This window comes from Hypanus sabinus, chromosome 9 (genome assembly GCF_030144855.1).
Source record: "Hypanus sabinus isolate sHypSab1 chromosome 9, sHypSab1.hap1, whole genome shotgun sequence".
Taxonomy (NCBI): domain Eukaryota; kingdom Metazoa; phylum Chordata; class Chondrichthyes; order Myliobatiformes; family Dasyatidae; genus Hypanus; species Hypanus sabinus.
The window spans coordinates 169,001,145-169,019,333 of NC_082714.1; the positions used below are offsets into that span (position 1 = coordinate 169,001,145).

The 18,189-nt window shown below is 41.6% G+C and overlaps 1 protein-coding gene across 5 annotated transcripts in view; it reads left to right on the forward strand.

The window, feature by feature from the left end:
• fer1l4 (fer-1 like family member 4) overlaps nucleotides 1-18,189 on the forward strand; it is a 397,456-nt gene that overhangs the window by 300,069 nt on the left and 79,198 nt on the right. For all 5 annotated transcript variants that reach the window (XM_059981120.1, XM_059981116.1, XM_059981117.1 and 2 more), the window contains 2 exons: nucleotides 3,519-3,629; nucleotides 14,687-14,814. In XM_059981120.1, the coding sequence (XP_059837103.1) occupies nucleotides 3,519-3,629; nucleotides 14,687-14,814 (239 nt within the window). The remainder of the gene's footprint in view (nucleotides 1-3,518; nucleotides 3,630-14,686; nucleotides 14,815-18,189) is intronic.

Here is an 18,189-nt window from a genome sequence, read left to right on the forward strand (position 1 = left end):
AAGATTTGTCAAACATGACCTTCCACGCACAAATCCATGCTGACTGTTCCTAATGAGACCCTGTCCATCCAGATAATTATATATACCATCTCTGAGTATACTTTCCATTAATTTACCTATCACTGACATCAAACTTACAGGCCGATAATTGCTAGGTTTACTCTTAGAACCCTTTTTGAAGAATGGAATCACATGAGCAATACGCCAATCCTCCGGCACCATCCCTGTTTTTAATGACATTTGAAATATTTCTGTCAGAGCCCCTGCTATTTCTACAGTAACCTCCCTCAAGGTCCTAGGGAATATCCTGTCAGGATCCGGAGATGTATCCACTTTTATATTCCTAAAAGCGCCAGTACTTTCTCCTCTTTAATTGTCATAGTTTCCATAACTTACCTGCTTGTTTCCCTTACCTTACACAATTCAATATCCTTCTCCTTAGTGAATACCGAAGAAAAGAAATTGTTCAAAATCTCCCCCATCATTTCGGCTCCACACACAGCTGTCCACTCTGATTCTCTAAGGGACCAATTTTATCCCTCACTATCCTTTTGCTATTAATATAACTGTAGAAACCCTTTGGATTTATTTTCACCTTACTTGCCAAAGCAAGCAAAAGCTTTTAGCTTTTCTAATTTCTTTCTTAAGATTTTTCTTACATTCTTTATATTCCTCGAGCACCTCATTTGCTCCATGCTGCCTATATTTATTATAGATATCTCTCCTTTTCCTAACCAAGTTTCCAATATCCCTTGAAAACCATGGCTCTCTCAAACTTTTAACCTTTCCTTTCAACCTAACAGGAACATAAAGATTCTGTACCCTCAAAATTTCACCTTTAAATGACCTCCATTTCTCTATTACATCCTTCCCTTAAAACAAATTGTCCCAATCCACTCCTTCTAAATCCTTTCACATCTCCTCAAAGTTAGCCTTTCTCCAATCAAAAATCTCAACCCTGGGTCCAGTCCTATCCTTCTCCATAATTATATTGAAACTAATGGTATTGTGATCACTGGACCCGAAGTGCTCCCCAACACATACCTCCGTCACCTGCCCTATTTCATTCCTTAACAGAAGATCCAACACTGCCCCTTCTTTAGTTGGTACCTCTATGTATTTCTGCAAAAAACTATCCTGCACACATTTTACAAACTCCAAGCCATCCATCCCTTTTACAGAATGGGCTTTCCAGTCTATGTGTGGAAAATTAAAATCTCCCACAATCACAACCCTGTGCTTACAACAAATATCTGCTATCTCCTTACAAATTTGCTCCTCCAATTCTCGCTCCCCATTAGGTGGTCTATAATACACCCCTATAAGTGTTACTACACCTTTCCCATTCCTCAATTCCACCCAAATAGTCTCCCTAGACGAGCCCTCTAATCTATCCTGCCAGAGCACCGCTGTAATATTTTCTCTGACAAGCAACGCAACACCTCCCCCCTCATCCCTCCAATTCTATCACACCTGACGCAACAAAATCCAGGAATATTTAGTTGCCAGTCACACCCCTTCTGCAACCATGTTTCACTAATAGCTACAACATCATATTTCCAGTTATCAATCCATGCTCTAAGCTCATCCACCTTTCCTACAATGCTCTTAGCATTAAAATAAAGCATTTAAGAAATTCTCCACCTCTTCCTCTGTGTTTATCTCTAACAGTACAAAGAACTTTGCTGTCTTCTTTTTCTTCCTTCTCCCATACATCTGTTCCTACACCCTGGTTTCCCTCCCCCCCATAAACCTTTGGCGCACTACGTCACGCACCTGTGCTTAGCCTCTTTTCCGCAATATTGGTGTCATCTACAAATTTACAGATCCAGTTGACCACATTATCCCTCAAATCATTGATATAGATGACAACAAAGGACCCAGCACTGATCCCTGATGTACTCCACTAGTCACAAGCCTCCATTCAGAGAGGCAACCATCTACTACCACTCTCTGCCCTCTCCCACAAGCCGATGTTTAATCTAATTTACTACCTCATCTTGAATGCTGATCGACTGAACCTTTTTCATCAACCTTCCATGTGGGACCTTGTCAAATGCCTTGTTAAAGTCCATGTAGATTCATCTTGAGAGTCATTGTACTCTCAAAGTTTCACTTTTTAAGGCCTCCCACTTACCAAGTACACTTTTGCCAGAAAACAGCCTGTCCCAATCCACACTTGCTAGATTCTTTCTGATGCCATCAAAATCATCCTTTCTCTATCTTGGAATCGCAACCTGTGGGCCAGACGTATCTTGCTGCATATTTACTTTGAAACTAATGACATTGTGATGACTAAATATAATGCGTTCGTTCCCCTTCACAAACTTCTGTCACCTGTTCTGTCTCTTTCCCTAATAGCAGTTCAAGTAAATATAGTGTATTCAAATTTTCAAAAGGCATTTGACAAAGTACTGCATAAGAAGCCTATGTTGGTAACGGAAGAAGTGTGTTGGTATGGATTGAAAACTGGCAGTCTCAGAAAACAGAGAGTCAGAATAAATGGTTTGTTTTCATATTGTAAGGATATAACTAGTGGAGTCCCTAAGAGATAGCTTCTTGACCCTCAATTATTTACTGTTTATACAACATAGAGCAGTATAGCACAGGAATACAATGTCTGTGCCCATTATAATTTCTATTTAACCTTACCCGATCCATATTCCTCCATTCCCTGCTTGGCTAAATCCCTTTTGATTATTACTACTGATATCTGCTTCAATACCTCTCCTGGTAGAGCATTTCGGCACCTACTACTCTTCTTAAACAAATAAACTTGCCTCAAACTGTCCTTTAAATGTCCCCCATCTCACCTTAAGAGTATGGTCATGTATTTGACATTTCAACCTAGGAAAGAGACATTGATTCTAAACCTTATCAAGGTCTCCCACAATTTCATATAATACTATTATCAAGCACCTTCATCCTAGTCCCAGGGTTGTCCATGCATGCTAGCCTTATAACTTTTACTTTCTACTCCATGCCATATCCTGGTGAACTACTTCTTCACCCCCTCCAAAGCTCCACATGATTTCTGTTTTGAGGCAAACAGAACTGCACACAATACTCTAAATGCGGCCTAAACAAAGATTTACACAGGTGCAATTTGACATCCCAACTTTTATACTCAATGCCCTGACTAATAAGTGCAAGCATTCTGTCCACCTACTTTACCAGTTGTATCTTTATTTTATCTTTAAGAGAGCTATAGACCTGCACCCTAAGATTCACCAGTGTCCCAAAGGTTCCTGCTATTTATTGCATACTTTCTTCTTACCTTTGGCCTCTCAAAGTTTAACACCTCACACTTGTCCAGATTAAACTCCAGCTACCATTTTCCCACCCATGTTTCTAACCTTCCCACTACCTATAACTCAGATGAACTTTTGTGTTGTCTGAAAACTTATTAATTAACCAGCATTCTTATCCAACAATATTTTAAACAGCACAGTTGTAGAAGATAAAAAAATGTGCAGCTCATTCATTTTATTTAATTGTATTTATTTTTACTTTTCCAGGGATCCCTCCTAATCTACCCAAGTGATGAAGTGGAATCTGGTTTTAAGATACTAAAAGGAAAACCAACTAACAGACCAGTCAAAGTTCTTGTCAGGGTTTACATTGTGAAAGTGAGTAAACTTTTTATAGAAATTTTCTCTTAGTGATATTGAGCTTGAAATAATAACAGGCTGTTTCATTTGTTTCTGCAGTCATTACAATAGAGAGGAGGGAGGAGGTATAATGGAAGTATAGCTATGGAAGGAGCAAATATTTTTACAAAGTGGTGAAGGCTAATACAATGGAAGCATTCAAGAGGCACTTTGATAGGCCCGTGAATGTGCAGGAAAAGGAAGAATATGAATACTATGTAAGTAGAAGGGATTAGTTGAATTGGGCTTTAATAGTTTGGAACAACCTTTAACAGGTTTAATAGTTTGGAACAACATTGTGGACATCTGTGCTGTTGGAAATGGAGGAGGAGAGGCCCAGAAAAGGAAGGAATGAGTCAGAGATGAGAGCAGGGTCACAATTATCTGCAGACATAATGGCATTTTGGAGATCTGCATGAGTACAGAATGTTTGTCAAGCTGGAAGAAGTTAGAAAGTTGCCCTGAGTAGAACAAACTAAGACAGTACCCCACCTCCCACAAGATGGGAGAAGCTTGGGCCCATGCGAGTTCCCATAGCTACACCTTTGACCTTAAACAAGATTTCCTTCAATTCTACTCAACTTTTTTAAGATGAGAATTTCAACCAGCTGAGTGATTGTGTTGGTGATGATGTTAAAGCAGCTTAATACCACCCAGTCAGAGCAGCAAGTCTTCATTTCTAGATCAATAATTTACAATCCCCTACACAAGCACTGTAAGAATGCCTTTACCCAAAGGACTGCAGTAATTTCAGGTGTTTCACTATCATATTTTAAAGATTTTAAAGGCAGAGCTTCACGGCAGTTTCTCTGAGTTGAGGAGCGACCAATCAGCAGGATGCAGTGTGTAAAAAGAGCCACCATTCAGTCAGGTTTGCGTTCAAGATTTAACAAGCAGACTTCACGTCAGTTTTCTCTGAGCTAGATATTTGGTGCCAGGGAATGCGTGGAAAGAGCTAGCTTTCAATCAAGATGACAATCAAGATTTTAAAGGCAGAGCTTCGCGGCATTTTCTCTGAGTTGAGGAGCAACCAGTCAGCAAGAGAGATTCATTAGAAAAGGCCAATAAAAATAGCACAGGTGCAAGTGGTGCAGCCATTCCTTTGAGTGGGCCAGTATTTAGAGTGGCTTTGGCTCATCAGGCTTAGGGGAGGTGAAGTATCTTGTTAGTTCCTCTCTGTTTGTTCTTATTTGTTTATCCTTACCTGTTAGGGCATAATAGTTTACTGACAATGGCTCCAGGAGCAGTGTTTTGTACTCTGTGTGGGATGTAGGAAGTCTGGGAGACCTCCAATCTCACGAATAAACACATCTGCACTAGGTAGCTGGAGCTGCTGTTCCTGTAAGTACATATTAAGGAACTGGAGCTGCAGCTTGATGACCTTCGATTCATACAGGAAACTGAGGAGGTGACAGGGAGGTAGTCATCCCTAGGTTTCAAGAGTCAGGAAACTGGGTGACTGTCAGGAGAAAGAGGGGAAATGCACAGCCAGTGCAGAGAATGCCTGTGGCCACTCTCTTCAATAGTAAGTATATAGCTTTAGATACTATTGAGGGGGATGGCCTACTGGGGGGAACCACAGTGCCTGGGTCTCTGTGATTGAGTCTGATGCTGTGGCTCAGAAGGGCAGAGAGTTGAAACAGACTGCAGTGTTGATAGGAGATTCCCGAGTTAGAGAAGGTTCTAGAGACAGCCAGGTTCTATGTTGCCTCCATGGTGCCAGGATCAGGGATGTCTCACTTCAGGTCCATGGCATTCTCAAGGGTGAGGGTGAGCAGTCAGAAGACTTGGTACATATAGGAAAACAATGTGAGAAGGTGCTGAAGGGAGATTTTAGGGAGTGAGGTAGATTGCTGAGAAACAAGATCTCCAGGGTAGTAATCTCTGGAGTTGATTATTATCAATGAGGTCTCATGGTACTTGGAGGCACATGATGAAATAGGCCATAGTCAGCACAGTTTCCTCAAGGGAAAATCTTGCCTAACAAACATTTTGGAATTGAAGAAATAAGAAACAGGATAGACAAAGGAGAATAGTGTATTTGGATTTTCAGAAGCCTTTGACAAGGAGACAAATGAGGCTGTTTAACAAGCTATGAGCCCATGTTGTTACAGGAAAGAGTAGTATGGATAAAGCAGTGGCTGATTGGCAGGAGGCAAAGAGGTGGGGATCAGGGAGGCTTTTCTGGTTGGCTTCTGGTGACTAGTGTTCATCCACAGCAATCTGTGTTGGGACCCATTCTTTTTCATTATATGTTCAATGATTTGGATGGGGAAATTGATGGCTTTGTTACAAAGTTTGCAGATGATATGAAGATAAGTTTTGTTTTGAGGAAGTAGAGAAGATACAAGAAACTGAAATGCAAAGGGATTTGGAGTTCTTGTGCAGGATTCCATAAAAGATTAATTTGCAAGTTGAGTCTGTGGTGAGAAGGTAAATGCAATGTTAACATTTAGTTCAAGAGACAAGAATATAAAAGCAAGGATGTAGTGTTAATAATATGTAATATAATGTTAATGTCTCCCCAGTAGTAACAGGGACATCGAGGAGCCGGTAGAGAGGCAGGTTCTGAAACAGTGCAATAATAATAGGGTTGTTGTGATGGGAGATTTTAACTTTCCTAATATTGATTGACATCTCCTTGGAACAAGAGGTTTAGATGGGGTAGAGTTTGTTAGGTGTGTTAGGAAAGTTTTCTGATGCAATGGTTATGAACCCCGTAATTGGGTTACTTACCAGCAAAGATAGAGAGGTCCATATTGATAAAAATACACAAAATAATATCAATGCAAAATACAGATAATATACATCATCAATACTAAATCTAAAAGCGCGGATATAATAATAATCTATCGTTGTTTAGGGGATAATGTATTGTCCGATGAAAACATAAAATTCACTGTTAGTTTGTTCAAGCTGCAGCGTTTTGGTTTTCGAGAAAGACGGGTTAAAACTTGCCCCAGTCCTTTTAGGATGTCACTCCTTTGAGAGTTGTTGGGAGTCGGTTTCCCCGTTGTTAGCTAAAAGCCAGTCTCCCGTGGTAAAAGCCACCGGTTCCGGGGACAAATGGAACCAAAAGCACGTGGCCTCCTCCCACCGGCTTCCGCTATTACGGGATCGCTAGCATTTCTTCTGGTGCGTCTGAGGGGCTGTTCCCACAGACCCTCTTTTATCCTGACTCACAGGGTCTCAGATGTCAATCAGGTCGGGGGTGATGCAATCCCTCCCTCAACCAGCCCACTTTGCCTGAGGGCTTCCACGTAGCACAGTATTGTAATACACAAGTTCGGCTCCAAGAGACAATGGCCGTTTCCCGTAGCTTTATATCGCCGGGGGAACAAGACATTCCGCACATCTCTCTCACATTTCCTGGGTCTCCTGACCCAATTCAATAGTGATCTTGCGATTCTCACAAAGGAGGGGGCTACCCCGCACCCTTTGGCCCCTCAGAGCTGTGGTACATTCATAACACAATATATAGATAAGCTATCCAGAGGAGAGGCTGTACTTGATCTGGTATTGGGAAATGAACCTGGTCAGGTGTCAGGTCTCTCAGTGGGAGAGCAGTTTGGAGTTAGTGATCACAACTCTATTTCCTTTACTATAGTGCTGGAAAGGGAGAGGAGCAGACAATCTGGGAAAACATTTAATTGGGGTAGGGGGCAATATAATAGTATTAGGAAGGAACTTCAGAGCATAAATTGGGTCCAGATGTTCTCAGGGAAATGCATGGCAGAAATGTGGTAAATGTTCAGGGAGCATTTGCATGGAATTCTGCATAGGTATGTTCCATTGAGGCAGGAAAAGGGATGGTAGGGTAAAAGAACCATGGTGTACAAAGGATGTGGAAAATCTAGTTAAGAAGAAAACAAAAGCTTACAAAAGGTTCAAGAAACTAGGTACTGATAGAGTTCTAGAAAATTACAAGGGAGCCAGAAGGGAGCTCATGAGAAGGCCTTGGCGAGCAGGATTAAGGAAAACCCCAAGGCATTCTACAAGTATGTGAAAGGCAAGAGGATGAGCCCTGTGAGAATAGGACCAATCAGGTGCGATAGTAGAAACATGTGCATGGAGCCGGAGGAAGTAGCGGAGGTACTTAATGAGAACTTTGCTTCAGTATTCACCTGTGAAAAGGACCATGGCAATTCTGGGGATGACTTACAGTGGACTGAAATGCCTGAGTGTATAGACATTAAGAAAGACAATGTGCTGGAGCTTTTGAAAAGCATTAAGTTAGATAAGCCGCTAAGATCAGATGAGATATACCCCAGGCCACTGTGGGAAGCGAGGGAGGAGGTTGCTGAGCCTCTGGTGATGATCTTTGCATCGTCAATTGGGACCAGGGGATTAGAAGGTTACAAATGTTGTTCCCTTGTTCAAGAAAGGGGGTGGGGATAACTTAGGAAATTGTATACCAGTGAGTCTTATTTCAGTGGTGGGCAAGTTGCTGGAGAAGATCCTGAGAGGCAGGATTTATGAGAATTTGGACAGACATAATCTGATTAGGGATAGTGAGCAATGCTTTGTCAAGAGCAGGTCATGCCTTATCAGCCTGAATGAATACTTTGAGAACTATGGGTAACCCTAGGTAACTTCTAAATTAAGTACATGTTTGGCACAGCATTGTGCACCAAAGGGCCTGTATTTTGCTGTAGGTTTTCTATGTTTCTATGTTACTAAACACAGTGATGAAGGTAGAGCAGTGGATGTAGTGTATATAGATTTGAAGTAAGGCATTTGATAGGATTCCCCATGCAAGGCTCATTCAAAAAGTAATGAGGCATGGGATCCAAGGAGACCTTGCGTTGTGGATCCAGAATTGGCTTCCCACAGAAGACAAAGAGTGGTTGTAGATGATTGATACTCTGCATGGAGGATGGTGACCAGTGGTGGTGTTCCACAGGGATCTATTCTGGGACCCCCTCTCCTTGTGATTTTTATAAATGACGTGGATGAGGAAATGGAAGGGTGGGTTAGTAGTTTGCTGATGACACAAAATTTGGGGGTGTTTTGAATAATCAGGACGGATGTCAGAAGTAATTGCGGGGCATTGATAGGAAACAAAAATAGGTTGAAAAATGGCATATGGAGTTCAACTCAGATAAGTTGCTATAATAAGGAACTATGATGTTGTGGTGATTACAGAGAATTGGAGGAGCTATGATGTTGTGGCTATTACAGAGACTTGGATGGCTCAGGGTAGGAATGGTTACTTAGAGTGACAGGCTTTAGATGTTTCAGAAAGGACAGAGAGGAAGGCAAAAGAGGTGTGGGCATGGCATTGTTAATCAGAGATAGTGTCACAGCTGCAGAAAAGGGAAGAAGTCATGGAGTCTCTGTGGGTGGAAGTTAGAAACAGGAAGGGGTCAATAACTCTACTGGATGTTTTTTATAGACCACCCAATAGTAACAGAGACATCGAAGAGCAGATAGGGAGACAGATTCTGGAAAGGTGTAATAATAATGGGATTGTCGTGGTGGGAGATTTTAATTTCCCAAATATTGATTGGCATCTCCTTACAGCATGGGATTAAGATGGAGTGGAGGTTATTAGATCTGTTCAGTAAGTTTTCCTGACACAATATGTAGATAAGCCTAGAAGAGGAGTGGCTGTACTTGATCTGGTATCGGGGAATGAACCTGGTCAGGTAGCAGGTCTCTCAGTGGGAGAGCATTTTGGAGATGGTGAACACAATTCTATCTCCTTTACCATAGCATTGGAGGGATAGGAACAGGGAAGTTAGGAAAGCATTTAATTGGAGTAACAGGAAATATAAAGCTATCAGGCAGGAACTTGGAAGCATAAATTGGGAACGGATGTTCTCAGGGAAATGTACAGCAGAAATGTGGCAAATATTCAGGGGATATTTGTGTGAGGTTCTGCATAGGCACATTCCAATGATGCAGGAAAAGGATGGTAGTGTACAGGAACCGTGATGTACAAAGGCTGTTGTAAATCTAGTCAAGAAGAAAAGAAAAGCTTACGAAAGGTTCAAAAAACTAGGTCATAAGATTATATGGTCATAAACTAGGTCATAAAAAACTAGATCTATAAGATTATAAGGCTAGCAGGGAGGAGTTTAAGACTGAAATTAGGAGAGCCAGAAAGGGCCATGAGAAGGCCTTGACGAGTAGGATTAAGGAAAATCCCAGGGCATTCTACAAGTATGTGAAGACCAAGAGGATAAGATGTGAGAGAATAGGACCAATCAAGTGTGTCAGTGGGAAAGTGTATATGGAACTGGAGGAGATAGCAGAGGTACTTAATGAATACTTTGCTTCAGTATTCACGACAGAAAAGGATCTTGGCGATTGTAGGGATGGCTTACAGTGGATTGAAAAGCTTGAGCATATAGACATTAAGAAAGAGGATGTGCTGGAGCTTTTGGAAAGCATCAAGTTGGATAAGTCTCTGGGATCGGATGAGATGTACCCCAGGCTACTGTGGGAGGCAAGAGAGAAGATTGCTGAGACTCTGGCAATGATCTTTGAATCATCAATGGGGACGTGAGAGGTTCTGGAGGACTGGAGGGTTGCAGATGTTGTTCCCTTATTCAAGAAAGGGAGTACAGTTAGCCCAGGAAATTATAGACCAGTGAGTCTTACCTCAGTGGTAAGTTGATGGAAAAGATCCTGAGAGGCAGGATTTATGAACATTTGGGGATGCATAACATGATTAGGAATAGTCAGCATGGCTTTGTCAAAGGCAGGTCGTGCCTTACGAGCCTGATTGAATTTTTTGAGGATGTGAATAAACACACTGATGAAGGTAGGGCAGTAGGTGTAGTGCATATGGATTTCAGCAAAGCATTTGATAAGATATCCTATGCAAAGCTTATTGAGAAAGTAAGGAGGCATGGGATCCAAGAGGACCTTGCTTTGTGGATCCAGAATTGGCTTGCCCACAGAAGGCAAAGAGTGATTTTTATAAATTACCTGGATGAGGAAATGGAGGGATGGATTAGGAAGTTTGCTGATGACTGAAAGTTTTGGGGTGTTGTGGATAGTGTGGAGGGTTGTCAGAGGTTATAGTGGGACATCAATAGATTGCAAAACTGGGCTGAGAAGTGGCAGATGGAGTTCAACCCAGATAAGTGTGAGGTGGTTCATTTTGGTAGGTCAAATATGATGGCAGAATATCGTATTAACAGGAGGACTCTTGGTGGTGTGGAGGATCAGAGGGATCTTGGAGTCCAAGTCCATAGGACACTCAAAGCTGCTGTGCAGGTTGACTGCGTGGTTAAGAAGGCATACGATGCACTGGCCTTCATGAACCGTGGGGCTGAGTTTAGGAGCCAAGGGGTAATGTTGCAGTAATATAGGACCATGGTCAGACCCCACATGGAGTACTGTGCTCAGTTCTGGTTGCCTCGCTACAGGAAGGATGTGGAAACTATAGAAAGGGTGCAGAGAGATTACAAGGATATTGCCTGGATTGGGGAGCATGCCTTATGAGAACAGGTTGAGTGAATTTGGCCTTTTCTCCTTGGAGTGGCAGAGGATAAGAGGTGACTCGATAGAGGTGTATAAGCTGATGAGAGATATTGATCATGTGGATAGTCAGAGACTTTTTCCCAAGCCTGAAATGGCTAACACGAGAGAGCACAGTTTTAAGGTGCTTAGAAGTAGGTATGGAGGAGATGTCATGGGTAAGCTCTTTTACGTATAGTGGTGAGTACATGGAATGGGCTGCCGGCAATGGTGGTGGAGGCAGATACAATAGGGTTTTTTAAAAGACTCCTGGATGGGTACATGGAGCTTAGAAAAATAGAGGGCTATGGGTAACCCTATGTAATTTCTAAAGTAAGTATGTGTTTGGCACAGCATTGTGGGCTGAAGGGCCTGTATTATGCTGTAGGTTTTCTATGTTTCTGTGTTTCTCTAAGTGTGAAGTGGTTCATTTTGGTAGGTCAAATTTGATTATAGAATATAATGTTAATAGTAAGACTCTCAGCAGTATAGAGGATCAGCAATATCTTGGAGTCCAGGTCCATGGGACACTCCAAGCTGCTGTGCAGGTTGACAGTGTTGTTAAGAAGACGTATGATGTGTTGGCCTTCATAACCGTGGGATTGAGTTCAAGAGCCGTGAGGTAATGTTACAGCTGTATAAGACTTTAGTCAGACCCCACTTGGAGAACTATGTTCAGTTCTGGTCACCTCATTACAGGAAGGATGTGGAAACCATAGAAAGGGTGCAGAGGAGATTTACAAGGATGTTGCCTGGATTGGGGAGCATGCCTTATGAGAATAGGTTGAGTAAACTTGGCCTTTTCTCCTTGGAGTGATGGAGGATGAGAGGTGACCTGATAGAGTTGTATAAGATGATGAGAGGATTTGATCATGTGGATAGCCAGAGGCTTTTTCCCAGGCTAAAATGGCTATCATGAGTGGCATAGTTTTAATGGAAGTTGGTACAGAGGGCATGTCAGGGGTAAGTTTTTCACACATGGAATGCACTGCCGGTGACAGTGGTGGAGGCGGATACAATGGGGTCTTCTAAGAGATTTGTAGATAGATAAATGGAGCTGAGAAAAATAGGGGCTATGTGCTAGGGAAATTCTAGGCAGCTTCTGGAGCAGGTGACATGGTTGGCACAACATTGGGGGCTGAATGGCCTGTAATATGCAGTTGATTTCTTGAGGCTTTGTAAAGCACCTGCGAGGCCTCACTTGGAGTATTGTGAACTGCTTTGGGCCCCTTAGAAAGGATGTGCTGAAATTGGAGGAGGTTCAAAGGACGTTCGTGAAAATGATTCTAGAATTGAATGGCTGGTCACGTTAAGAACACTTGATGGCTGTGGGCCTATACTCACTGGAATTCAGAAGAATGAGGGTGACCTCATTGAAACCTATCAAATGGTGAAAGGCTTTAATAGAGTGGATGTGGAGAGGCTGTTTGCTATGGTTGAAGAGTCTAAGCCTAGAGGACACAGACTCAGAATAGAGTGCTTTTAGAATGGAGATGAGGAATAATTTTTTTAGCCAAGGAGTGTTGAATCTGTAGAATTTGCCACAGGCAGCTGTGGAGGCCAAGTTTTTATGCATACTTAAGGCAGAGGTTAATAGATTCTTGATTGGTCAGGGCATGAAGGGATATGGAGAGAAGGCAAGAGATGGGGACTGAGAGGAAAACTGGTTAAGCCGTGATGAAGTGGTGGAGCTGACTCGATGGGCCAAATGGCTTATTTCTGCTCCTATCTGGTCTTATGGTCTTAGCTTCTTGAGAACAAATAGGGTCACCTTTTTTTTATGGAAGCTTATTTGATGTATAACTCCAGGGTTCTGCTCCCAATGGGGTTTTTTCCAGGTTTTTTTCCAGTTAGTAGGGGTTTTTTTTAGTTAATAGGGGTTCTTTTTTTTCCTTCTTTTTTCTTTCAAAAAAAATTCTTAACACTTTTTTTTCTTATTATTATTGATATATTGCTTAGCTTTGTTAATCAGTTATTTGCTAATTTAATTCTTCATTGTACATAATGACATATTGACTTAATCTATCTTTTTCTGTGATCTTCAACAATAATTAATAAACATAGAATATAGAATAGTACAGCACATTAAAGGCCCTTCGGCCCACAATGTTGTGCCGACCCTCAAACCCTGCCTCCCATATAACCCCCCACCTTAAATTCTTCCATATACCTGTCTAGTAGTCTCTTAAACTTCACTAGTGTATCTGCCTCCACCACTGACTCAGGCATTGCATTCCACGCACCAACCACTCTCTGAGTGAAAAACCTTCCTCTAATATCCCCTTACCTTAAAGCCATGTCCTCTTGTACTGAGCAGTGGTGCCCTGGGGAAGAGGCACTGGCTGTCCACTCTATCTATTCCTCTTAATATCTTGTACACCTCTATCATGTCTTCTCTCATCCTCCTTCTCTCCAAAGAGTAAAGCCCTAGCTCCCTTAATCTCTGATCATAATCCATACTCTCTAAAGCAGGCAGCATCCTGGTAAATCTCCCCTGTACCCTTTCCAATGCTTCCACATCCTTCCTATAGTGAGGCAACCAGAACTGGACACAGTACTCCAAGTGTGGCCTAACTAGAGTTTTATAGAGCTGCATCTAATAAAAAAGATTTTAAAATAAAAAATGGTGACCTTGATGGCATTGGCCATATCCTGAACAATGATTAAGCAATATACAGTAAAATAAATAAATAGTTTATATTTCAATTAGTATTTTCATGTGAGAATTACCATGAAGATACTGATTGAGTGAAAATTTAAAAAAGCTGCAAATGCTGGAAAACTTTTTAGATTATGGGGACACAGTCCTCGTTTATTGTCATTTAGAAATGCATGCATGCATTAAGAAATAATACAAAATGAGAGAAACTAAAACAAAAGCAGAAAATACTGGATGTACTGAAATACTGAACGTTGGGTTGCATCTTTGGAAGTTCTTTCATCAGAAGTGAAAAGCGATAAAAAGCTCATGCAGCTGGAGAGAGGCTGGGCTCTGACAGTGTAAACAAGGTCATCTGAAGATTAAGTAAGTGGAAACAGAGAAGAAGAAGATAAAATAATTTGGGAGTTGAAAACACAGAGCTGGATAAGAAGCCCAGCTGATGAGGCTGGCGATGCTCCTCCTCCTGGAGAGGGAAAGAAGGACAAGAGAAGCAAGCTGAGCCAATATTACAGATGGATGACTGCTGTATACTGGGAAATCTAGTTGTAGAGTTGAAAAGGCTGCAATAAGTCAATGTAGGGATGGGAGGGGGAAATTAAAGTGCAGATAAAGAGAAGCCTAGGGTCATCCCTGCGGACTAAATGCAGGTGTCCTCTGGTTTCACCACGGCAAACGAGGTAATATCTCGTTAATATGACATTTAGGCTTTGACTTAGCAATTCCTAGAGTTTTTTGTTTGGCAGTGTTTTAGGGCCTGGATATAGCTACCTGGAATTTGTCCATTTTCCTTCTTTAACTTACATTGAAGTAAGTGTTGTTGTCCTGGGTACATTAGGAAGAGTTGGCCAACTGATTATTTTAATCAAACCTCTGGTGACTTACTAAAGATTATTTTTCTTCCAAGGCAACTAATCTTGCTCCTAGTGACCCGAATGGGAAATCTGATCCTTATATTGTGGTTAAAATTGGTGAACAAATGCAAGACAGCATGGAACGGTATATCCCCAAACAGCTCAACCCAGTCTTTGGAGAGTGAGTATTTATGATGTTTTCTTGACATACAATCAATGAGTAAACTGCTGGAAAACCTAAATTATATAAAAGATTTATTTGCACAACTTGAGGATTTGTAAGGATTATTTTGTCAATGTTTCTTATACTATAGAAGTGAAAGCACTCAAAATGGCTTGAGTCTGTGAAATTCATACAATGAATAAAGTGCTTAATCAAAGTTAATTGTTAATAAACATTTAATTACTGTATTGCATTAGGCTGGAATTAGAAATTTCCTTCCAGTGCTAGAAAAAAATATAACTTGTGTTGGGCTATTAAGAGACAACCAGTAATGCACATGGCCCACTATTATCAGATACCACAAGCAGTAGAAACGGACGGATTTGTGAAGTATCTGCCACATGCTTTAACTTCTTAAAGGCAATCCTTTATTACCAGTTTCTTATTAAGTTGCGTGATAAATAGAGACAGGATAAGGCCATTTAAGGGTCATTAAAGGATAAGTGAATAGGCCAGTGGCGAGAGTAGAAGCGACAGGCTTTGACTCTAAAGAGGCTTCAGCTCTATGTAAAGCATCTGATAAAGTTTCCTTTTTGTTTTCTTTTTCCCTCCTTTACTGTACCATTTAAATGACTGTGGTATGCTCTTTGTGTCAGATGTTGGAGAACTGGGAGACCCAGAGTCACCCAAGGAACTACATCTGCGTGAATGCATCCAGTTGCAGCTCCTTGAAGACCATGTTAGGGATCTGCAGCAGCAGCTGGATGACCTTCAGCTTGTATGGGAGAGTGAGAAGATAATTGATCAAAGTTACAGGGAAGTAGTCTCCCCGAAGTTGCAAGAGGCGACTAGCTGGGTGACCGTCAGGAGAAATGGCAACGTGCATAGGCAGTTAGAGCAGAGCACCCCTGTAACTGCCATTCTCCTCAAAAATAAGTATACTGTTTTGGATAATTTTGTGGGGGATGACCTCCCGGGAGAATGCCATGGCAACCGGGGTACTGGCACTGAACATGGGTTCGTGGTGCAGAAGGGAAAGAGGGAGAAGAAGGGAGCAGTAGTGATAGGGGACTCGTTAGTGAGGGGAGCAGACAGGAGATTCTGTGGTGTGAACAGAACACCCGAATAGTATGTTTCCTCCCAGGTCAGCGATGTCTAAGATCGTGTCCACAACATTTTGGAGAGTGAGGGAGTGTGGCCAGATGTCTTGTTACATATTGGTACCAATGACATAGGAAGGAAAAGCAAAGAGGTCCTGGAAAGAGAATTTAGAGTGCTATGTAGAAAGCTGAGAAGCAGGACCTCCTGGGTTGTAATTTCTGGATTGCTACCTGTGCCACGCACCAGTGAGATTAGAAACAGGATGATTTGGCATATAAATGCGTGGCTGAGAAATTGGTGCAGGGGGCAGGGCTTCAGGTTCTTGGATCACTGGGGTCTCTTCTGGGAGAGGTATGACCTGTTCAAAAGTGACGGGTTGCCCCTGAACCCAAGAGAGACCAATATTCACACGGGCAGGTGTGTTAGAGCTGTTGGGGAGGGTTTAAACTAACTTGGCAGTGGGGGTGGGAACTGGAGTGAAGTGACTCAGGAGAGGATGGATGGTAAAAAAGTAAAGATAGCATGCAGTCAGATTGTCAGGAAGGACAGCAGGTAATGGGACTTAGTTGCAGCCAACAGGCTGAGTATCAAATCATTAGGGAGGTGGAATAAGAAGGGATAGCAAATACGTTACTCAAGGTGTTGTATCTGAATGCACGTAGTATAAGAAATAAGGTGGATAATCTGGTTGCAATATTACAGATTGTCAGGTATGATGTGGCCATCACTGAATCATAGCTGAAGGATTGTTGTAGTTGGGAGCTGAATATCCAAGGTTACATAATATATTGGAGGGATAGGAAGGTAGACAGAGGGAATAGTGTGGCTCTACTGATAAAGAATGGCATCAAATCAGTAGAAAGATGTGACATAGGATCGGAAGATATTGAATCCTTATGGTTTGAGTTAAAAAACTGCAAGAGTAAAAGGACATTGATGGCAGTTATATACAGGCCTCCCAATAGTGGCTGGGAGGTGGACCACAGATTACAACAGGAAATAGAAAAGGCGACTTAGAAGAGCAATATTATGGTAGTCATGGGAGATTTTTACATAGTCATGGGAAAATCAGGCTGGTAATGGATCTCAAGAGAGTGAGTTTGTTGACTGCCTAAGAGATGGCTTTTTAGAGCAGTTTGTCATTGAGCCTACTAGGAGATCAGCTATACTAGATTGGGTATTATGTAATGAACCAGAGGTGATTAGGGAGTTTAAGGTAAAAGAACCCTTAGGAACCAGTGATCACAGTATGATTGAGTTCAACTTGAAATTTGATAGGGAGAAAGTGAAGTCTGATGTAGCAGTATTTCAGTGGAATAAGGGAAATTAAGTGGTGTGAGAGAGCAGTTGACCAAAGTAAATTGGAAGGAGCTGCTGGCAGGGATGTCAGCAGAGCAGCAATGGCATGTGTTTCTGGGAAAAATGAGGAAGGTGCAGAATGTATGTATTCCAAAAATGGTAAAATTGTATAACCATGGCTGACAAGGGAAGTCAAAGTTATTGTAAAAGCAAAAGAAAGGGCATATAACAAAGCAAACGTTAGTGAGAAGATAGAGGATTTGGAAGCTTTTAAAAACCTACAGAGAGTAACTAAAAAAAATCATAAAAGGGAAAAGATGAAATATGAAAGCAAGCTAGCAAATAATATCAAAGTGGATAGTAAAAGTTTTTTCAAGTATGCTAAAAATAATGGAGAAATGAGAGTGGATATAGGACCACTAGAAAATGAGGCAGGAGAAATAATAACAGGAGACAAGGAGGTGGCTGATGAACTAAATGAGATTTTTGTACCAGTTTTCACTATGGAAGACACTAGCAATATGCCTGATATTGTAGTGTGTGAAGAAAGAGAAGAGGGTGCAGTTACTATTACAAGAGAGAAGATGCTCAAAAAGCTGAAAGACCTAAAGGTACATGAACTGCACCCCAGGGTTCTGAAAGAGGTAGTGTTAGAGATTGTGGTGACATTAGAAATGATCTTTAAAAAAATCATTGGACACTGGCATGGTGCCAGAGAATTGAAAAATTGCAAATGTCACTCCACTCTTTAAGAAAGGAAATTATAGACCAGTTAGACTGACCTCAATGTTTGGGAAGATGTTAGAGTCAATTGTGAACATAGAACATAGAATAGTACAGCACAGTACAGCCCTTCAGCCCACAAGTTGTGCTGACCCTTAAACCCTGCCTCCCTTATAATACCCCACCTTAAATTCCTCCATATGCTTGTCTAGTAGTCTCTTAAATTTCACTAGTGTATCTGCCTCCACCACTGACTCAGGCAGTGCATCC